This window comes from Malus sylvestris, chromosome 8 (genome assembly GCF_916048215.2).
Source record: "Malus sylvestris chromosome 8, drMalSylv7.2, whole genome shotgun sequence".
Taxonomy (NCBI): domain Eukaryota; kingdom Viridiplantae; phylum Streptophyta; class Magnoliopsida; order Rosales; family Rosaceae; genus Malus; species Malus sylvestris.
The window spans coordinates 21,338,360-21,356,244 of record NC_062267.1 but is presented as its reverse complement, the minus strand read 5'-3'; the positions used below and the strand labels follow the sequence as shown (position 1 = coordinate 21,356,244).

The window sequence follows — 17,885 nt, the reverse complement described above, 5'->3', positions numbered from 1 at the left end:
CTTTTTGTCCAAAAAACCCACGTGTCGCCTTGTGAATATTTTTGGCTCCACAGCACTGACAGTCCAAGGTACTATAAATTCCACCGCTTCATCAGTCATCCGACAGAAAAATGTTTCGTGCTGAAAGATCTCATCATGAAGCTGGCTCAGAAAGGAATCATCGAGCTAGATCTTGACGATGTGGTGAAGTCAAACTATACCACCTTCACTTATGGCTCTTCCGACTCGAAGTTTTCACCTCAACCACTGGGGGCATGCTCCAAGTCAAGGAAAGTTAAAGGATGGGCTCAAGTCACTCCTAAGAAATTGCACAAGAAGCATACGTCTCCTCCACAAGTCCGCCAATCGGAAAGGGGGCAAAGCAGCTCTTGTCAACCTTCAAAACAACGTGAACGTGTTGAAGATGATGAAACTTCGACACGAAGATCATCCGTCCCCATCACGATGCGCGACTTCTTGCCCGAAGACTTCTTCAATCACGCGGTCAAAGCTCATTGCTATGAAAATTGTGAGGAACGCCTCTCCCGGATTGCTTGACAAAATTCACAAATTCTCCTCGCCCGCACGAGTCTAAACTGCATGGCACAAAGCTCCTGGTCTGCACGAGCATAAAAGGCAACATCAACGCTCCTGGTCTGCACAAGCATAAAAGGCAACACCAAATGCTCCTTGTTCGCACGAGCCTAAACTGCAGGAACCAAACGCTCCTGGTCTGCACGAGCATAAAAGGCAACACCAACGCTCCTTGCCTGCACGAGCTGAAACTGCAACACGGCACAATGCTCCTGGTCTGCACGAGCATAAAAGGCAACACCAACGCTCCTTGCCTGCATGAGTTGAAACTGCAAATGGCACAAAAAAGAAAAAAAAATAACAAAAAAAATATGTATGTACTTGAACTACGTTTTGACTTGATCTCTTTCTTTGGAAGGGTACGTAGGCAGCTCGAGCATTCAAAATTTCGAGTTCAGTCACATCAAAATATAAATAAATGTTTTATTAAAGAAAGTCAATTTTATTAAAAAAAAATTGATGAATACATATGTTTATGCATTTAAAAAAAAAATTCCTTATACATATATATATATATATATATATATATATATATATATATATATATATATATGTCTTCTATCTAGCAGCAATAAGCCCATCAAAAGGAGGTTGGCCAAGCCCAAAGCCTATTGTCCAAATCCAGCTCCAAGAAGAAGAAACCCAAATCAAACCAGTCTCATCTCCTTCCTTGTCCACCAATTACAAAACCGGGCCCAGCTCTCAAAGCCCATCTTCACAAGTCTCACTCTCTCTGCTAAAATGGCTGCGGGGAATGTGAAACCGAGCGAATCGATGGTCTCGACGATCGTCCTTCCTTCTCCACCGTTCCGCCGCCTACTCTCGTCTTCTCTCGGTCGGAGCTCCACAAGGCCTTCAGATGCAATGGTTCAAGATTAGGGTTCAAAGGTGCTGGGATCAAATAGATTTGCAAAGCTTCAGAGAAAATGGTAGATCTGCTATCGTCTTCTCTCGTCAGCCTTTATCTTCCCCCGTGACGCAACTGCAGCTCAGCAGCAACCTCTGCCATACGCTCCACAGACCTGTCGCTGCAACGACCGCGGCCTCACCCAAATCAAATCCTTCCATTCCCTCCAAGGCTTATCATTCGCTACTTTCTCCGACGGGTTCGATGACGGCATCGAACCGACCCACGACCTGGACCTCATCAATTGGAATGCTCAAAAGACTCCAAACCGTAGCCTTGTACACATCTCTACCCTCCGGTCCTGAAAGAAAACGCTCTCTCTCTCTCTCTCTCGCTCTCTAAGATCTTCGTCTAAATTCACTACCCCCTCTCTCTCTTCTAGAACTCGCGTTCTTGCTGTGATTCGAATCCATGGAAGATCAAACGGTGGAAATGTTCCCCCAAATCTGCAAAGACGTCGTTCCAGATCACGACTCCAAGTCCTCTTCGACCTCTGGTGCAGTTAAAACCCTAGAGACAATTACAACCCAGTTGGACAGTGACGTGAGCAACAAAGAATGTACTCCAGATATTGCTACCGAACCCGCCGATGGTGATTCTGATTTGATTGGTGAGAGTAGCATGTCGAAGGGAACTGAAGAAGGTTCTCCAGGTCAGATGGTTCTTCCAGTTTTGCAGAAGATCACTGATTTGACTACCAAAATTCAGGATTTGAAGAGAGAGCACACTGCCTTGTCTATCGAAGTCAAGCTCACAACGAATTCCTTTCCAGACCCTGCAGTTATAAACACCATTCAGCTTCTAAGTATTGAACATGAACTTTTAAAGAAGAAGTACCTAGATGAGTCGTCTGAGCGAAAGAGACTATACAATGAAATGATTGAGCTTAAAGGCAACATCCGAGTTTTCTGCAGATGTAGACCCTTGAATCAAACTGAAATTTCAAGCGGATCAGGTTCCGTTGTTGAATTCGAATCCTCCCTAGACAATGAGTTACAGGTCATTTGTTCTGATTCCTCCAAAAAGCAGTTCAAGTTTGACCATGTTTTCAGACCTGAGGACAATCAAGAGGCTGTTTTTGCTCAAACGAAACCTATTGTGACTTCGGTGTTGGATGGCTACAATGTCTGCATTTTTGCCTACGGACAAACTGGAACTGGCAAGACCTTTACGATGGAGAGTACTCCTGAAAACAGAGGTGTTAACTACAGGACTCTGGAGGAGTTGTTTCGGATTTCAAAAGATAGAGGTGGCTTCATGAGATATGAGCTATGTGTTAGTATGCTAGACTTCTATAATGAGAAGATAAGGGACCTCTTGGTTGATAACACAAATCAACCGACAAAGAAGTTGGAAATAAAGCAATGTGCAGACGGAACCTTAGATGTTCCAGGACTTGTTCAAGAGCGTGTTTATGGCTTTGAAGAGATGTGGGAACTGCTAAAGTCTGGAAGCCAAGCTAGATCTGTTGGATCTACCAGTGCTAACGAGCAGAGCAGCCGCTCTCATGCTTGTTGCGGGTGACAGTAAAGGGGGATAACTTGATAAATGGGCAAAAGATAAGGAGTCAACTGTGGCTCGTAGACTTGGCTGGCAGTGAGCGTGTGGGGAGGATTGATGTTGAAGGTGAAAGACTGAAGGAATCTCAGTTTATAAATAAATCTCTCCTGGCCCTTGGCGATGTTATCTCATCCCTTGCATCTAAAACAGCCCACATTCCTTACAGGAATTCAAAGCTTACTTATATGCTGCAGTGTTCTCTAGGAGGAGATTGCAAAACCTTGATGTTTGTCCAAATCAGCCCAAGTGCCTCAGATCTTGGAGAGACACTGTGTTCACTGAACTTTGCCAGTGGGTGCGGGGAATAGAGAGTGGCCCTGCTCGCAAACAGGCAGACCTCAGTGAGCTGTTCAAGTACAAACAAATGGCTGAGAAGGCTAAACATGACGAGAAAGAAACCAAGAAACTACAGGACTGCATACAGTCTCTGCAGTTGAGGCTTGCTGCAAGGGAACACATTTGCAGAAGTCTACAAGAAAAGAATCGAGACCTTGAGAACCAGTTGGCTGAGGAAAGGAAGACCAGACTGAAACAGGAGACTAGAGCTTTTGCAGCTGCTTCTCATCAGTCTTCAGCATCATCATTCTGGAAACAAGGAGCCCAGAAAACTGTTGCAGAGAAGAAGCCACCTTTGGCTCCTCCAAGAGCGAGCCTACCTCTGCGAAGAATTTCCAACTTCATGCCCTCACCTTCATCTGCTTTACCTCCTAAAAAAAACCAGCTCTACAACTTCCGTCCCATCTTCAGTGGGAGGCAAAGAAAATATCTCCACCATCCGCAACAACCACAGTTCTCCGGCAACTAGAGCTTTGGCGACTCTCAGATCTCCAGCTCCCCATCCTCTCCTCCTTGCTCCGCCATGGCTACAGCCTTTGAATGAGATTGACAAAACCAAAGTTTGACAATCCACACCCAAAGACCTCCTTCGTCTCTTGCCTCGCAACTGCCAACAACTTCAAAGACCGCTGTCAAACGACTAGCCGGCCGAGAAGCGCTTCCTCAAACTCCAGCTCTCCGTCCGTCTTCGTCCGCTCCCTGCAAATTCCTCTACCCACCACCCAAATTTATACAGAAAAATATATTAAAAAAAAAAAAAGGATGGTGGAGCAAAGTGGTGCTGGCACCACGTGAAAAAAGAAAAGAAAAGGGGAATGGTGGATCAGCACCATGTGAAAGCAAAAAAAAAAAAAATAATAATAATAATAATAATAATAATATATATATATATATATATATAAAATAAAAATAATAAAAAATAAATAAAAAATAAAAAATAAAAAATAAAAAAGGAGAGAAGGTGGATTCTTGGTGGCTAGCACCATGCAAAGGGGAAGGGTTTTGGAATGGTGGATCAGTCCACGTGAAAAAATATACATATATATATATATATACATAATATATGTATGTATATATAAAAAAAATAAAAAAAATAAAAAAAACGCATTGAGAGAAATAAAGTCCATTTCATTGATTTTGCTAGAAAATTACAGAGGGAACATTTACATGCCAAAAAAAAAAAAAAAGTGCAAACAAACAAAAGCCTTTATTGATCAGGTGGCGCCTCAGTACTCGGCGGAGCCCCAGGTCGGAGAGGCACAAGAGGGTGGTTATTTAGAGCCTTAGTACTAGGCAGAACCCCAAGAGGAGGAGGCACCGAAGGTTGATCATTTAAGGCTTCATTACGCGGCACAGCCCCAGAAGACGAAGGCAAATGCTGCTGGAACAAACCCACAAACCTCTGATGATCAAGTAAAATCTGACCATCAGATTCCTGCATCTGGTCAATCTTCCTCTTCATGTTTGTCGCATAGCTATGGGCGAGCTTATGCAACTGTTTATTCTCCTGCTTGAGCCCTCTAATCTCTTGTTTGAGACTCATCACCTCAGCCGCCAATGATTCAACTTGACGGGTTCGAGCAAATAGGCGTTGGGCCATATTAGACACAGAACCTGCACACTGCACACTAAGAGCCAGAGAATCCTTAACAGCCAACTCATCAGACCGTTTGGAAAGTAGTCTGTTATCTCTGGGAGTGACAAGGTTTCGGGCCACCACCGCAGCGGTCATATCATTCTTCACCACCGAATCCCCAACGGTAAGAGGACCAGTAGGGGATATGAAGGATGGGCGCCATATGTTGTCTGGAGAAGGCGGGACTGCCTCTTCACCAAGGTTCAAATCAAAACGACGGTCGGAGGGCCCAGACATTTTCAAAGGTGTTGAAGAAAGAAGAGGTCGGACAAATTAAGATCTTAGAAGTGCAAGAGGGGAGTTTCTACATGTGAAAATTCAAGTGTGCTTTGAAACGAACTGCGTGCCTCTATAAAAAAATCAGCACTCGACGGGATTTCAGGGATCGAAAAGGTGAGCTCAGAGATCGAAAATGCCGATTCAAAAATCGAAGAGGCAAGCTCAGAAATCGGAGAAGCATTTTGCTTTTCCAGACGCGTTAGCACTCGTCACACGCAAACTCAGCTTTGCGGAAATCACGGGCAATTTGTTAAAGCGCCAATCCCAGGTATCGAAGAGGCGCCAGTCTTTTTCAGCTTCGTTAGCACCCGTCACGTGCAAACTCAGCTTTGCGAAAATCATGGGCAATTTGTCGAAGCGCCGATCCCAGATATCGAAGAGGCGCCAGTCTTTTTCAGCCTCGTCAACACCTATCACATGCACACTCAGCTTGACGAAAATTACGGACAATTTGTCGAAGATTTCTGATAAAGAAGAAAGCACGTGAAGCCATACTGATCAATCACGCATTGGTTACCGACACGAGTAAAAGAATAGTACCTCTACAGGTACTAAAGAAATTCCTATAACTGTCCACCTTCACCCTTCATAGCAAGGCAGACATATAGAACCTTTCTTCATCTCTGAGAATGCCTTCCCAACGAAGCCTCTCGGGTCACTCAGTGTTCCTTATTCCTTAGGGTACCTCTGCAAGCCAATGACTCCAAAGCAAAAGTATCTCATATCACCAGGGTAGAAAGCAAGAGTATCTCATATCATGCGTTCTCCCTGTCCTTTCCTTTGTCCTTGTTCTTACCTACAAAGACAAGGATAAAGAAAACAATATGCCGGAACCTCCACTCAAACTCGGGTAAGGAACCGACTGCTTGGAACCCTTCCCTGATTGCCTACTTAGCACTGCTCTCGAGTACTCACTGCTGCTATACTTCCAAAAAAGCTGCCACATCTGCCTGAAGAACAGATAAGGCAAGTGAAAATGATACCTTGCAGCATGTGGAGACAACGTGCAGAAGAAACAAGCAGAGAAGAATGCAGCCTGCACAGTCAACTCAGCAAAAGGAGTTTGAGATGAGGAACTCGAGAAGATGCCACATTTGCCTGATGAACAGATAAAGGAAATGAAAATGATACCTTGAAGCATGTGGAGACAAGTGCAACAAAGCACATGCTGATTCATCCGCTACTTCTTCAAAATCAAAAGTATCTCATATCATCAGGGTGCAATCACTCTGGACGATGAACTCGTTTTGACCCTCAAATTCTTGGGTCGACTTACTAGGCGTTGTGGGCTGCACATGCCGATTCACCACCCTTGAATCAAATCTTTAAAGATCAAGTCACCAACTGGAAGAAGAGCCCATCAATCTTGAAAATCATACCGTTGACCAAACTGCTCAGGTGTGAATTAGAAAGATTGAACAAAGCAACAAGTCGTCACCTCCACCTCGTGCCTGTTTGCCATGTGTTCGAGTCAACCTTCAAGAATCAAGCCTTAACGGCTCTTGAAGAAGCTTCCAGCCAATTCAAGATCAAGCCTCGACGGCCCTTGAGGAAATCACAAGTCCGATTCAAGATCAAGTGTCTACCACCCTTGAATCAAATCCAGTTCAAGAATAAGCTGTGGAAAGTCAACAATTGGAGGAAACCAGAAAATCCTCCAACCCAGTTCAAGAATAAGCTGTGGAAAGTCAACAATTGGAGGAATCCAGAAAGTCCTCCAATCCAGTTCAAGATCAAAGCTGTGGAAAGTCAACAAGTGCAACAAAATACGTGCCGATTCATCCACTACCAAAGCCAAGGATGATCTACCACATGAAACTCCTTGTGGTCCAATTTCAACCTTCAAGATCAAGCTTCGACGGCCCTTGAAGAAATCTCCAACCCAATTCAAGATCAAGCCTCAACGGCCCTTGAAGAAATCTCCAGCCCAATTCAAGATCAAGCCTCGACGGCTCTTGGATCGACATCTACATTAAGGGACTTCAAAACGCATCTCCTACACGTGACAAACACATGTATACGACGCGCCTTGAAGTGGGGGCATTTGTAGACATCGAAATTTCGGTAAATAAATGTTGACCGATAAATCAAAGTTTCAACGCTCATGTATTATATAAATTTTACACGTAGCGTGTGTCTAAACAAAAAATCGAAATAAGTTGGAAAAGTCATCAAACATGACACGTGTCAACACCTGGCAGAAACGACTTATTTCATCTGGAATATTATATTCAAAATTAGGCCTTGGAAAATTCTATAAATAGAAGGCTAATTCATTCATTTAAGGGGACCAATTCATATTACACCTTGAAGCTCTGAAGCTCTAAAACTCCGAAGCTCTCAAGCATCCAGGTTCCCGAAGAATCAAGAAAACCTTCTTCATTCTTCGTTCATCGTTCTTCCAAGATCAAGCCCCAACGGCCCTTTGGATCAACAATCATCCACCAATTCAAGATCAAGCCTCGACGGCCCTTGAAGAAAGTGTTCTTCGTTCTTCGTTCATCGTTCATCCTAAGATCAAGCCCCGACGGCCCCTTGGATCAACAATCATCCACCTTCAAGATCAAGCCCTGACGGCCCTTGAAGAAAGTGTTCTTCGTTCTTCGTTCATCGTTCTTCTAAGATCAAGCCCTGACGGCCCCTTGGATCAACAACATCAACAAATCCACACATCCAACCGTTCTTCAAGATCAAGCCCAAAAGCCCTTGGAGATCCGTTCATCACTGTTCTTCAAAGATCAAGCCCAAAAGCCCCTTTGAAGATCCGCTCTCATCCACCTTCAAGATCAAGTCCACGGCCCTTGAAGAACGTTCATCCTTAGATCAAGCCCAACGACCCTTTGGATCAATCGCACGTCCACAAATACACACCTTACGGAGATTGAATCAGATGATCAAATTTAAGAGAGATTGTAACCCAAAATCATCAAATACAAATATTTGTTTGTGCACGTTGTTCTTGTCTCTTTCGTTTCAGGAAATTTTCGTGTTCACACAGATTTCTTAGCGCAGCAGATGAGCGTGCTGATAACGTGTTGTGTCCTATATTTAATTAAGAGGTGCGGCATGGATAGAAAGGGAGTGAAGAATGGATTTGAGTAATTGTGTGTTAATTCATCAGTCCTTGTACCCTTATTTATAATAATAAGGAAAAGAGAAACTTGCTCTCCAAGTAATGCAAAATATATTAGGAAAGATCTTTTAGATCCCAAAAGATTCCTAATCTATCTCTACTTAGGATTTACATAATCACAATATGTATTAGAACATATGTCACAAGTAAATATACACTGATGGTAAAAATAAAGCGGTTGATCCTAAAAGCCTTCGGCCCTTCGGTGAAATCAAAGTGGTTGATCGCGACCATGCATTTTAAACTTTGGCTGTTCTTACCTCATATTTCCTTGCTTTAACCACTTTCATTTTATTGGAACTTCCTTCAATATTGGTGCATGAATTTATACTTGAAAACCACGACATGGGTGGACTAAATAAAACGAGGGCTAATGAAAAATGATTTGAAAATTTCGAATTTTAATGATAAAGATAAAATAAAGGGTAAAGTGAATAGTACTAGAATTAACTTTTTCGTGTAAAAATATGATTTTTCGTTAAAATGAACAGTACTATGAACTTTTCGTTAAAGTCCCCCTAAATAAAAGGAAGCATCAATCAATACTTAACTAGTATGTTATGGAGCTACTTGAATATTTCTATTGTTTGTACGGAGCAAATGGGTAGACCAGGAGTAAAGCCAATCCCCCGCAAATAGTTGAACTGAAGCGTGCAAGCTCGGAAAATGACATCATAAGTAGAGGCGTCCTAACCTATATTACCTTTTTGTAATGTAGGTATACTGTATGTACTTGCACTTCAAGCTGATCATTAGATATTTTCTATCCTTTACTCAATCCATTTTTAATTAAATCATCGTTTTTTTTTCCTTCGAAATGACGATAATGGATTAGACGAGTCGAGTTACATATAAAATTTGCTCGTCGAACCAAGACCCTAAGATTAATTATCAATTACAAGTAGGCTTCCTTCCTGCTATGAGAAAAGCAAAGAAACATTAACAAAAACAAAAAACAGCTAAGAGCTAAACCCACTGCAACCACTCAAACAAGAACTCGATTTATCTATCATTCTGAGCTAAGTTTAGGACAAACACTAGGTTCATTCTATACTTAGATGACAAGTTTATTTATTAAGAATGGGAAAAAGTAAATAATTAAAGAATTTAAGATTATGAGAATTTAAAAAAAAATCAGTTTTTTTTTTTTAAAAGCACAACAAAATCAAACCAACCTTAAATAAGATCGACCATATTAATCTTATAATATCATTTCACTCGATTTCGTTTCAAATCTTCTGTGAACTCCAAAAAATATAAAATGCACTTTCTAAGATAATTTGCATCTCTCATTGAAATATGTTCACCATCGATATGTTGTACAAGGTAATATCCAATCACCCAATAATCAACATAAGTTCTGTGTGTCAAATGGATAGCATGTAAAACTCTTTGTAGGTGACTCCAAGCTTTAGAAGGTAAAATAAATAAATAAAAAGCATCCAAAGCTCCATTTGCTTTAGAATTAAATAAATAAAATAAAATAATTAAAGTGCTGGCGTGGATTTTCCTTTCATGCAAACAGCTCACTCTTACAAATCACAAGTCACAGGTCACAAGACTCCACAACCCTCAATCTCCGTTAAGAACTGCAACAACCAACGGTCCAGATTCACTCCTCAGTTTCTGGCTCTTCTTTATCTTCCCCACCTTCGCTTCACCCCCTCTCGCTCTTTGCCTCTCTCTCTCTCTCTCTCTCTCCAGAGATTTAGAGAGAATAGCAGTTTGTAGCCTTTTCAGGTTGTTAGTAGTATAAGCAGAGAGGAGAAAAATGTTGTTGGGGAAGAGACCAAGGCCTCCAATGAAGAGGACCACAAGCATGTCAGAAATCACCTTCGATCTGAACACCATTAGTACTGGGGCACCTCATTCTCAACCGTCCGATCCCAACAACCCTTATCAGCCTCTGGCCTTATGGGGCAGTGGTGGTAGTGGTGGTGGTGGTGGTGGTGGTGGTGGGCTTGATGGGTTGGATCAACGGCTTATGATGAAGTTGCCTTCACCATCATCAGCATCGCCAAGAAACCACAGAAGAAGTTCTGCTGATTTTGGAGAAACTGCCCACTTCTTGAAGGCTTGTGGTCTCTGCAAACGCCGACTTATTCCCGGCCGCGATATTTACATGTACAGGTATTCTTCTTCTTCATTAGAAATTTACTAGTAATTTTTTCTAGTGATATTTCTACATATTTTGTCACCATTAATTTTTCGAATTTACCTTTATTGGTCTAGTGATATTTTTATCTATTTTGTTTGACGAAAATAAGGTCATGTTCAATTCCTCGCATAATAATCATGAGGTTGCTTTTATGAGAAACTTTTGTGTACCTAACGGCTTTTCCTCTTAATTTGCTCTTAGAAGTTTAGAAAGAAATATTTTAGATAATATGCTATTAATTAATTCTCGAAATCCAGTTAATATTGTTTGGACAAATTGAGGGTTTTGTCAACTGTATGCCAGACAAGGTTGACATGGATTTGTTTTCACTTTTCTGTCAAATTAATTATTTTTCATGAACATTTCTTTCTTCTCGCTTTTTTACCATTTTTAGTGTTGATCTAATAATCTCCCCGAATATTTATTTTTCTTGTTTTACTGGGATACGCAGTAAATATGCCAAAATTAGGAAATCGTATTTAATTAATTGTGACTATATATATATATTTTTTTTCTTTTGCAGAGGTGACACAGCTTTCTGCAGTCTAGAGTGCCGGCAGCAACAGATGAATCTTGATGAGAGGAAGGACAAGTGTTCTTCCATCGCTGGACACCAAGTCTCCGCCAAAGGCGAAACCATGGTCGCCTTGTAGGGTTGTCGACCCGAACACAGAACCATCTTTGCGAGCTTTGCTCGTATGAATATATAAGTATAGGGTTGGTGATGGAGGGGGGAGGGGGGAGGGGGGAAGAGAGAGGGGGCATGGGGCGGGGCGGGGGCAGATGTTGGGGGAAGTTGTTAATTAGGTACGTTGCATGAAAATTGGGGAAAGATTTTGAAGCCCTGTAGTCTTGATTATATATATGGATTAACCTCAAGTGTGTACTTATCATCTTCATGGTTTGCTCCCTCTTGTTTTCATATAGGTAGTACCGGAAGAAAATTGAAAATTTACAGGGTTAATTGAATCTTCCATATATTATACATCTTTTTGTTTTATTTATTTACTGGGATTTGGATTCCATTTTCAGTGGCATATATATATATATATATATATATATATATATATATATAATTGCTATTAACACTTTAAAAATCGTATTTTGTACTTCAAACTTTCTATAAATAAAGAACAAAACATACTTGTTGTGAAGAGTATAGAATGAAATATTTAGAGTGTCAATAACAGTTTCATATATATATATATATATATATATATATATATATATATATATGTTACTATTTGAGTGGTACCAAAGCCAATTAGTGAGAGAATCGATGCATATCTGGGTTGGGCGAGGCCTAAGTTGGATGGTAATTTTATTTTTGGTCAAGAGTAGAATGGTATTTTACAGTGATGGAAATGTGTTGTGCCCTTATATGACGGCGTGGGCTCGAAATCGATCAATGGCTAATCTAACATCTAATATTAACTTACTAACACTATCGCTTGACTCAAAAGAAAAATAAAAAAGTAGAATGGTATTGGATTCCAATAGATTCACTTTGTTTTGTAACTTTTGTAATAGTAGTACCCCCTCGATTTTCTAGTTTTTTGTTTTGTTAAGTTTATGTTTTTTGCAAACAAGATAATTACAATAAATTTAACTAAATTACAAAAAGGATATTCGAACTTACCTGCTGAGATGAAACATTCTATTGATTAAGGGGGGTGTATTCAATTGAGATTTTGAGGGATTTTAATTCTTTTAATGAATTTAGGGGTATTCAATTAGGATTTTAAGTGATTCTTTGAAATTCAAAGTGTATTCAATTAGAATTTTAAGATAGTTTATTAAAATCCTTAGAAATCCGGGTGTATTCAATTAAGATTTTAAAGAAGTTTATAACATTCTAGGTTTATTTAATTAGAAATTGATTTTAAAGAATTTGATAAAGTTGAGGAATTAGAGGGAATTGAAGAGATTTCATAGGGTATTTTAAGCATCCACAAATCTCACATCTCCTCATGAGATTTCGAGGGAATTGTATCAAAATTTTATATGAAATCTCTACAAATCAATTACACTCCATAAAAATCCATAGATTTATAAATCCATTAAAGTCACCTAAGTTAAAGAAAAACAGAAAAAGCTTCACAAAATTTCTATTTAATTCATTGAATAAAAAAGGTTAAAAGAAATAGGTAGTCCAACTCAGAATGGAGAACAAATTTAATAAAAAAAACTCAATCAAGTTTATGAATATTTTTTTCTTTAGTCTAATGGTTATTTAAATTATGAATTGGTCAACATGCTAAAATCAGACCGAATGGCTATCGTAATTTGTTGTTGGAGGAAATTTTTCAATGGATACACTAGTTTTCACCACATAACGCACTTCAAAAAGTTAGTCTATGTATGAACTAAACTAATTAAATCAAGACGTGTGTTCGTCGTTATACATAGTTGAATCATTGGAAATTCGACAAAAAAAAAAAGAATCGTTGGAAATTAAGTAATCAAATCCTTTAGTTGCTCTATATGACCTTCATAGAGAGATGAATGATTTCTTACTAACAACAATTTTCATCCAAAAATGATTTTCTCACCACTAACATATAGATGTAGGGTCACATATATAATATCATGGTCGAGTTTTTAGTGGGAATTGTGTGGAGTTGGGTGAAATTTGATCACCGCATTATTCATATTTAAGAAGATTCTGTTGCAGTGACATAAGAATCCATGATTAGTGCTTACATATGAGGGGAGGGAACTAGATCCCCTCCTGAGCATGGGAACCGAAGTGTGTTGAGCAACCTATTCAGGTTCTTAAAATTTGATTCAACGACTACAAACAGGAGGTTTCTCTAAAAATTATAATAATTGTAGTTTTTAAATCAAATTTCAATAGTTCGAATGGATTACTCAGGTTCCGATCGCTACGCTCAGGAAAGGATCCCGTGCCTGAGGGGAGGAATCTGTGTCCGGGTCAGCTTTGCATGTGGAACGGCCCCACTTTACAAAATAATAGAGAATTAACAAACTGAAGGAAAGATTCATTTCAAAATTAATTGGAGACATTGGAAGGTGCACTTCTGCGGCCTGCCCACTGATTTGATCTGGACTCGAGAGAGACCAAAGCCAAGGTGGGACCACCCTGTAAATACAGGTGTCCCCACATCTTTTGTCTCGTGGGCCCTAACTATTGGCTCCACATGATTTCTGATCTAACAACATCAGCCATGTGAGCTGGGTGATCGATCTCCAAACCCTATAGTGGCTGATATCTTGGGTGTTCTACTACCTCTTGCTAAGCACAGAAATGTTTGATCCAGAAAAACAAGCAAAGAAGCAGCATGTATGCGGAATATGAAGAGTAGAATCGAGAGAAGTTTACTTACAACGAAATGTCATTACGATAATATCTCAAATCAATAACATGTTGGAAAAGAAAATAATTCTTGAATAAAATTGAATGAGTGAAATACAATGATATGTTTGATGTGAACAACTTACCCACATTATTTTCTATGGGACCATACACAGCTGTTTTTTGTTCTCCAACTCCCTTATTTTTTTTGTTTAATAGAAGATGGATTACGTGAAAATCAGTAGTTTTGGCATTTTCAGCTGCAACAAGAGGCATTGCTCTCAGGTGTATATTGGCTGATTCAAGGGTTTAAGGTTGTACGTTATAACAAAAAATTAACTCATGTAATGGCATTTGACAAAAAATAAATCTCGCTAGTTCAAGGCACTTTACTCAATGAAAAAAAAATTTACAGGACAAACCTGGTCAACACTTAGGTTTTTGTTATAGACTTTGTGTGAAATATACTCAAAGGGCAAAGTTAATTTCGTCAGGCAACGTTTTGGCGCCAAGCTAAAAAATTGGCACGTAATCAGCTTTTGGATCGTTGTCTGACGAATGATTTCATCAAGTAAAGTGTTGTACTTGTCAGGTAAAGTTCCACTATGGCCTGTAAAAAAACTTTTTGACACATTTTTTGCTCGACGATGTTTTTATTGGAGGCAGATTGTCTGCTCTCCTATTTGGATGTCTTTCCCATTCCCTCTTATTTTGTGTGGTCATGGTTAAGCCACATTAACATTTTATATTAATTTTTTTTATAGAGATAGTAATAAGAATATAAAATGTTGATATGACTTAACTGTAACCACACAAATAAAAGAGGATGGGAAGGGCACCAAAATAGGAGGGCAGACAATCTGCCTCCGTTTTTATCGGGCAAAACCAAATTAATTAAAGCAAGGCGTGCAATCTTCTCTTTCTCCTTCTCTTTTCCCTTCTTCCTTCTTGCACACTGCTGCTCTTTGTCCTCTACAATATGCACCTCTCACTTTCCCAACGGAAAAATAGTGTTTCGTCTGGCAATGTGTATATTATGATTTAGGGTTTAGGGTTTAGGATGTTGGAAAATTTAATAATAATATGATTATATTAAATTTATTAATTGAATGGAAATTAGAAGTGAAACATTTTGGTAGAAAGATGTGCCTACTCGAATGAAGAGTTGCAACTTTTGACTTTTCATGAATAGTCATATACTTTCCAATGAGGTATCTTACATTCTATAAATAGGGAAGCCCCCTATAATCACAAATAATTTTTCATTGTTTTACATAGCCATACATAGAGTGTACTAAATATTAGAGAGTCTCATTGAGTTCATATGAGAGAGTTTTCAACACAATCGTGGTTCATGGAGCCTTGTGATTTGGAGTGCTACTATTACAAGGACGTGGTCGTTGTATCTTGGGAGACATGCGCCGATCAACCATGAGCATCGTAATGGGGCGTAAACTTGTCTTAAGGACAAAGTGTTCAACACTTGCCTCGATCGTATTTTCTAGGTTTTTCTAATCCATTATGTCATGTTCATTTAGCATTGGTTACTCATGTACATGCATTAATTTTGATATATAATTGCATGAATTATTTCTTAAATTTTTATGTGATTTAATATAGCAATTAGAACCAATTATTCCAACAATCTTAAGACAAGTTTACGGTTTAGTTTGCTATAATGTTATGTGAAATGGTTTTCTCATTCTGGTCTGATCATTTTCAAGCAAACAGAACTTGATTAGTTTTGTTTTGTAGTTTTGATTCACATATTGACGTATGCCATGTTAAACCCCATGATGCATATAATATTGATGCCCAATTTCTATGTGTGGGATGACCGATTGTATATTATGAAATATTAGAAACAATTAACGTTGGTTCCATATTGGTGATTTGCATATATGTCTATATAACTGATGAAATGACTCACATATTCATAGAAAACTCGTGTGGTGTGTATACACTTGTTTGTTTCAATTTTATTTTTATATTTTAATGGATCTATTAACTAACTCATGCATTAAGATTTGGACCCTGGCTGACAGTAAGTGATGGTGTTCACACCCTTCTGTGAATGCAGAGTCTCATGTTCCTTATTGGCAAGCTAATAGATGCAACGATTCGAAGCATGGAATTGAAGAGATCCTTGGTCCTGCCTGAAGTCAATATTTCTTTCGAGTGGAAAAAAGACGAAATTTCCAAGATTGGATGTAGAGGACCAAAGGACACAACTGACGTTTTTAAATTTGGTAGAAAGACATGATCACTTTGCATGGATCATTTGGTCCTTTTTCAGGCTGCAACTAATCGTTACAAAGATGGTGTTGTTTGGGTAGAGCTCTGTTGTTTCAAAGTTCTGTGAACATCCACTAGAGCAAGCAGGGCAATTAAATATGCAATGATGCATTCCTTACGAACAACCATTTTGTTTTCGAAATGAAAATTAAGTCGCTTTGTTATGCATATTGAGAAATAATCTTTTCATTAACTTGTGATAATAATACAACCTGTATATATACAAGTATATGGAAAACCATCTAACAAACTTAACTTTCTATCCAATATCTAAGTAGGATCTTTATTATCTACATTTACATTTATACCCTCAATATCCCCCTTCAAACTGAACTGAGGTTGCTGAAGTGCAAGTTTGGACCGGAGAAACAGAAATCGGGATTTGGACAGAGTCTTGGTACAAATATCAGCTACCTGATCCTGGGAGCAAACAAAATGCAGAGAAAGTTCATTTGCCAAAACCTTTTCCCGGATGTAGTGATAGTCCAATTCAACATGCTTAATGCGAGCATGGAAAATAGGATTCTTGGCAAGAGAGATAGCCGATATATTGTCACACCACAGCCTTGGTACACAGGGTAGTGGAAGACCAATATCACTAATAAGTTTGCATATCCAAGATAATTCGGCAGCAGTGTTAGCCAACGACCGATATTCAGCCTCTGTAGAGGACCGAGCCACGGTGGATTGCTTCTTAGCACTCCAACTAATGATAGAATTCCCCAGAAAAATGCAGAAACCACCAGTTGAACGGCGATCTATGGAACAGCCTGCCCAATCAGCATCGGAACAAGCAGTGATATAGAGTGGTGAAGAACTTTTAGAAAACCAAAGTCCACACTCAATGGAGCCCTTGAGATAACGCAGAATGCATTTCACAGCTTGAAGATGAGACATACGAGGACAGTGCATAAATTGGCAAACAAGATTCACTGCAAAAGAGAGATCGGGCCGAGTCCATGTGAGATACTGAAGAGCACCAACAAGAGATCGATATTCAGTAGGATCATCCAAGAGAGGAGAAGAGTGATCAAGATTGGATGTACTCAGGGGAGTGACACAGGGTTTGGCACCATCCATTTTGGCCTTGTGCAACAGGTCCAGGATGTATTTCGACTGAGAGATGAAAATACCCTGGGAAGAACGCTTGACTTCAATGCCAAGAAAATAATGTAAAGAACCAAGATCTTTGATTGGAAAGAGAACACTGAGTTGATCAATAACATGCTTGCAGGCTAAAGAAGAAGGGCCTGTGACAAGAATGTCATTAACGTAGACAAGGAGAAACACCAAGTGAGGATCCTTCTTAACAAACAATGAATGATCCGATTGTGAGCCAACGAATCCCAAGGAGAGTAAGGCACCATGTAGTTTATCATACCAAGCTCGAGGAGCTTGTTTGAGGCCATACAACGATTTATGAAGTCGGCAAACAGAGTCAGGTTGTGTAGAATCCTGAAATCCTGAAGGTTGTTGCATGAATACAGTTTCTGTAAGAGTACCATGCAGAAAAGCATTGCTGACATCAAGTTGGTTGAGAAACCAATCATATTGAGCAGCCAAAGTGAGTAAAAGACAAATGGTGACAGGTTTGGCAACAGGACTGAAAGTCTCTGTGTAGTCTAGCCTTTCCTGTTGATGAAAGCCCTTTGCAACCAATCGGGCCTTATACCGATCTATAGAGCCATCAGG

General features: G+C 39.6%; 1 protein-coding gene and 1 pseudogene across 1 annotated transcript; both read left to right on the top strand.

The window, feature by feature from the left end:
* The first annotated feature begins 1,806 nt into the window (after positions 1–1,806).
* LOC126631436 (kinesin-like protein KIN-14S) lies at positions 1,807–3,942 on the top strand (annotated as a pseudogene).
* Positions 3,943–9,937: 5,995 nt separating this feature from the next.
* Positions 9,938–11,322, top strand: LOC126630985 (FCS-Like Zinc finger 6-like). Its single transcript, XM_050301148.1, has 2 exons — positions 9,938–10,554; positions 11,106–11,322. The coding sequence occupies exons 1-2, from the start codon at positions 10,196–10,198 to the stop codon at positions 11,233–11,235; spliced, it is 489 nt and encodes a 162-aa protein (XP_050157105.1). The 5' UTR covers positions 9,938–10,195; the 3' UTR covers positions 11,236–11,322.
* Positions 11,323–17,885: the final 6,563 nt, after the last annotated feature.

What these genes read in the sequence shown, in the direction of transcription:
- LOC126630985 (XM_050301148.1), top strand. Translation starts at nt 10,196, where the DNA reads ATGTTGTTGGGGAAGAGACCAAGGCCTCCAATGAAGAGGACCACAAGC. An exon ending in CGCGATATTTACATGTACAG is followed by an intron (nt 10,555 to 11,105) that starts GTATTCTTCTTC and finishes TTTCTTTTGCAG; the next exon opens with AGGTGACACAGCTTTCTGCA.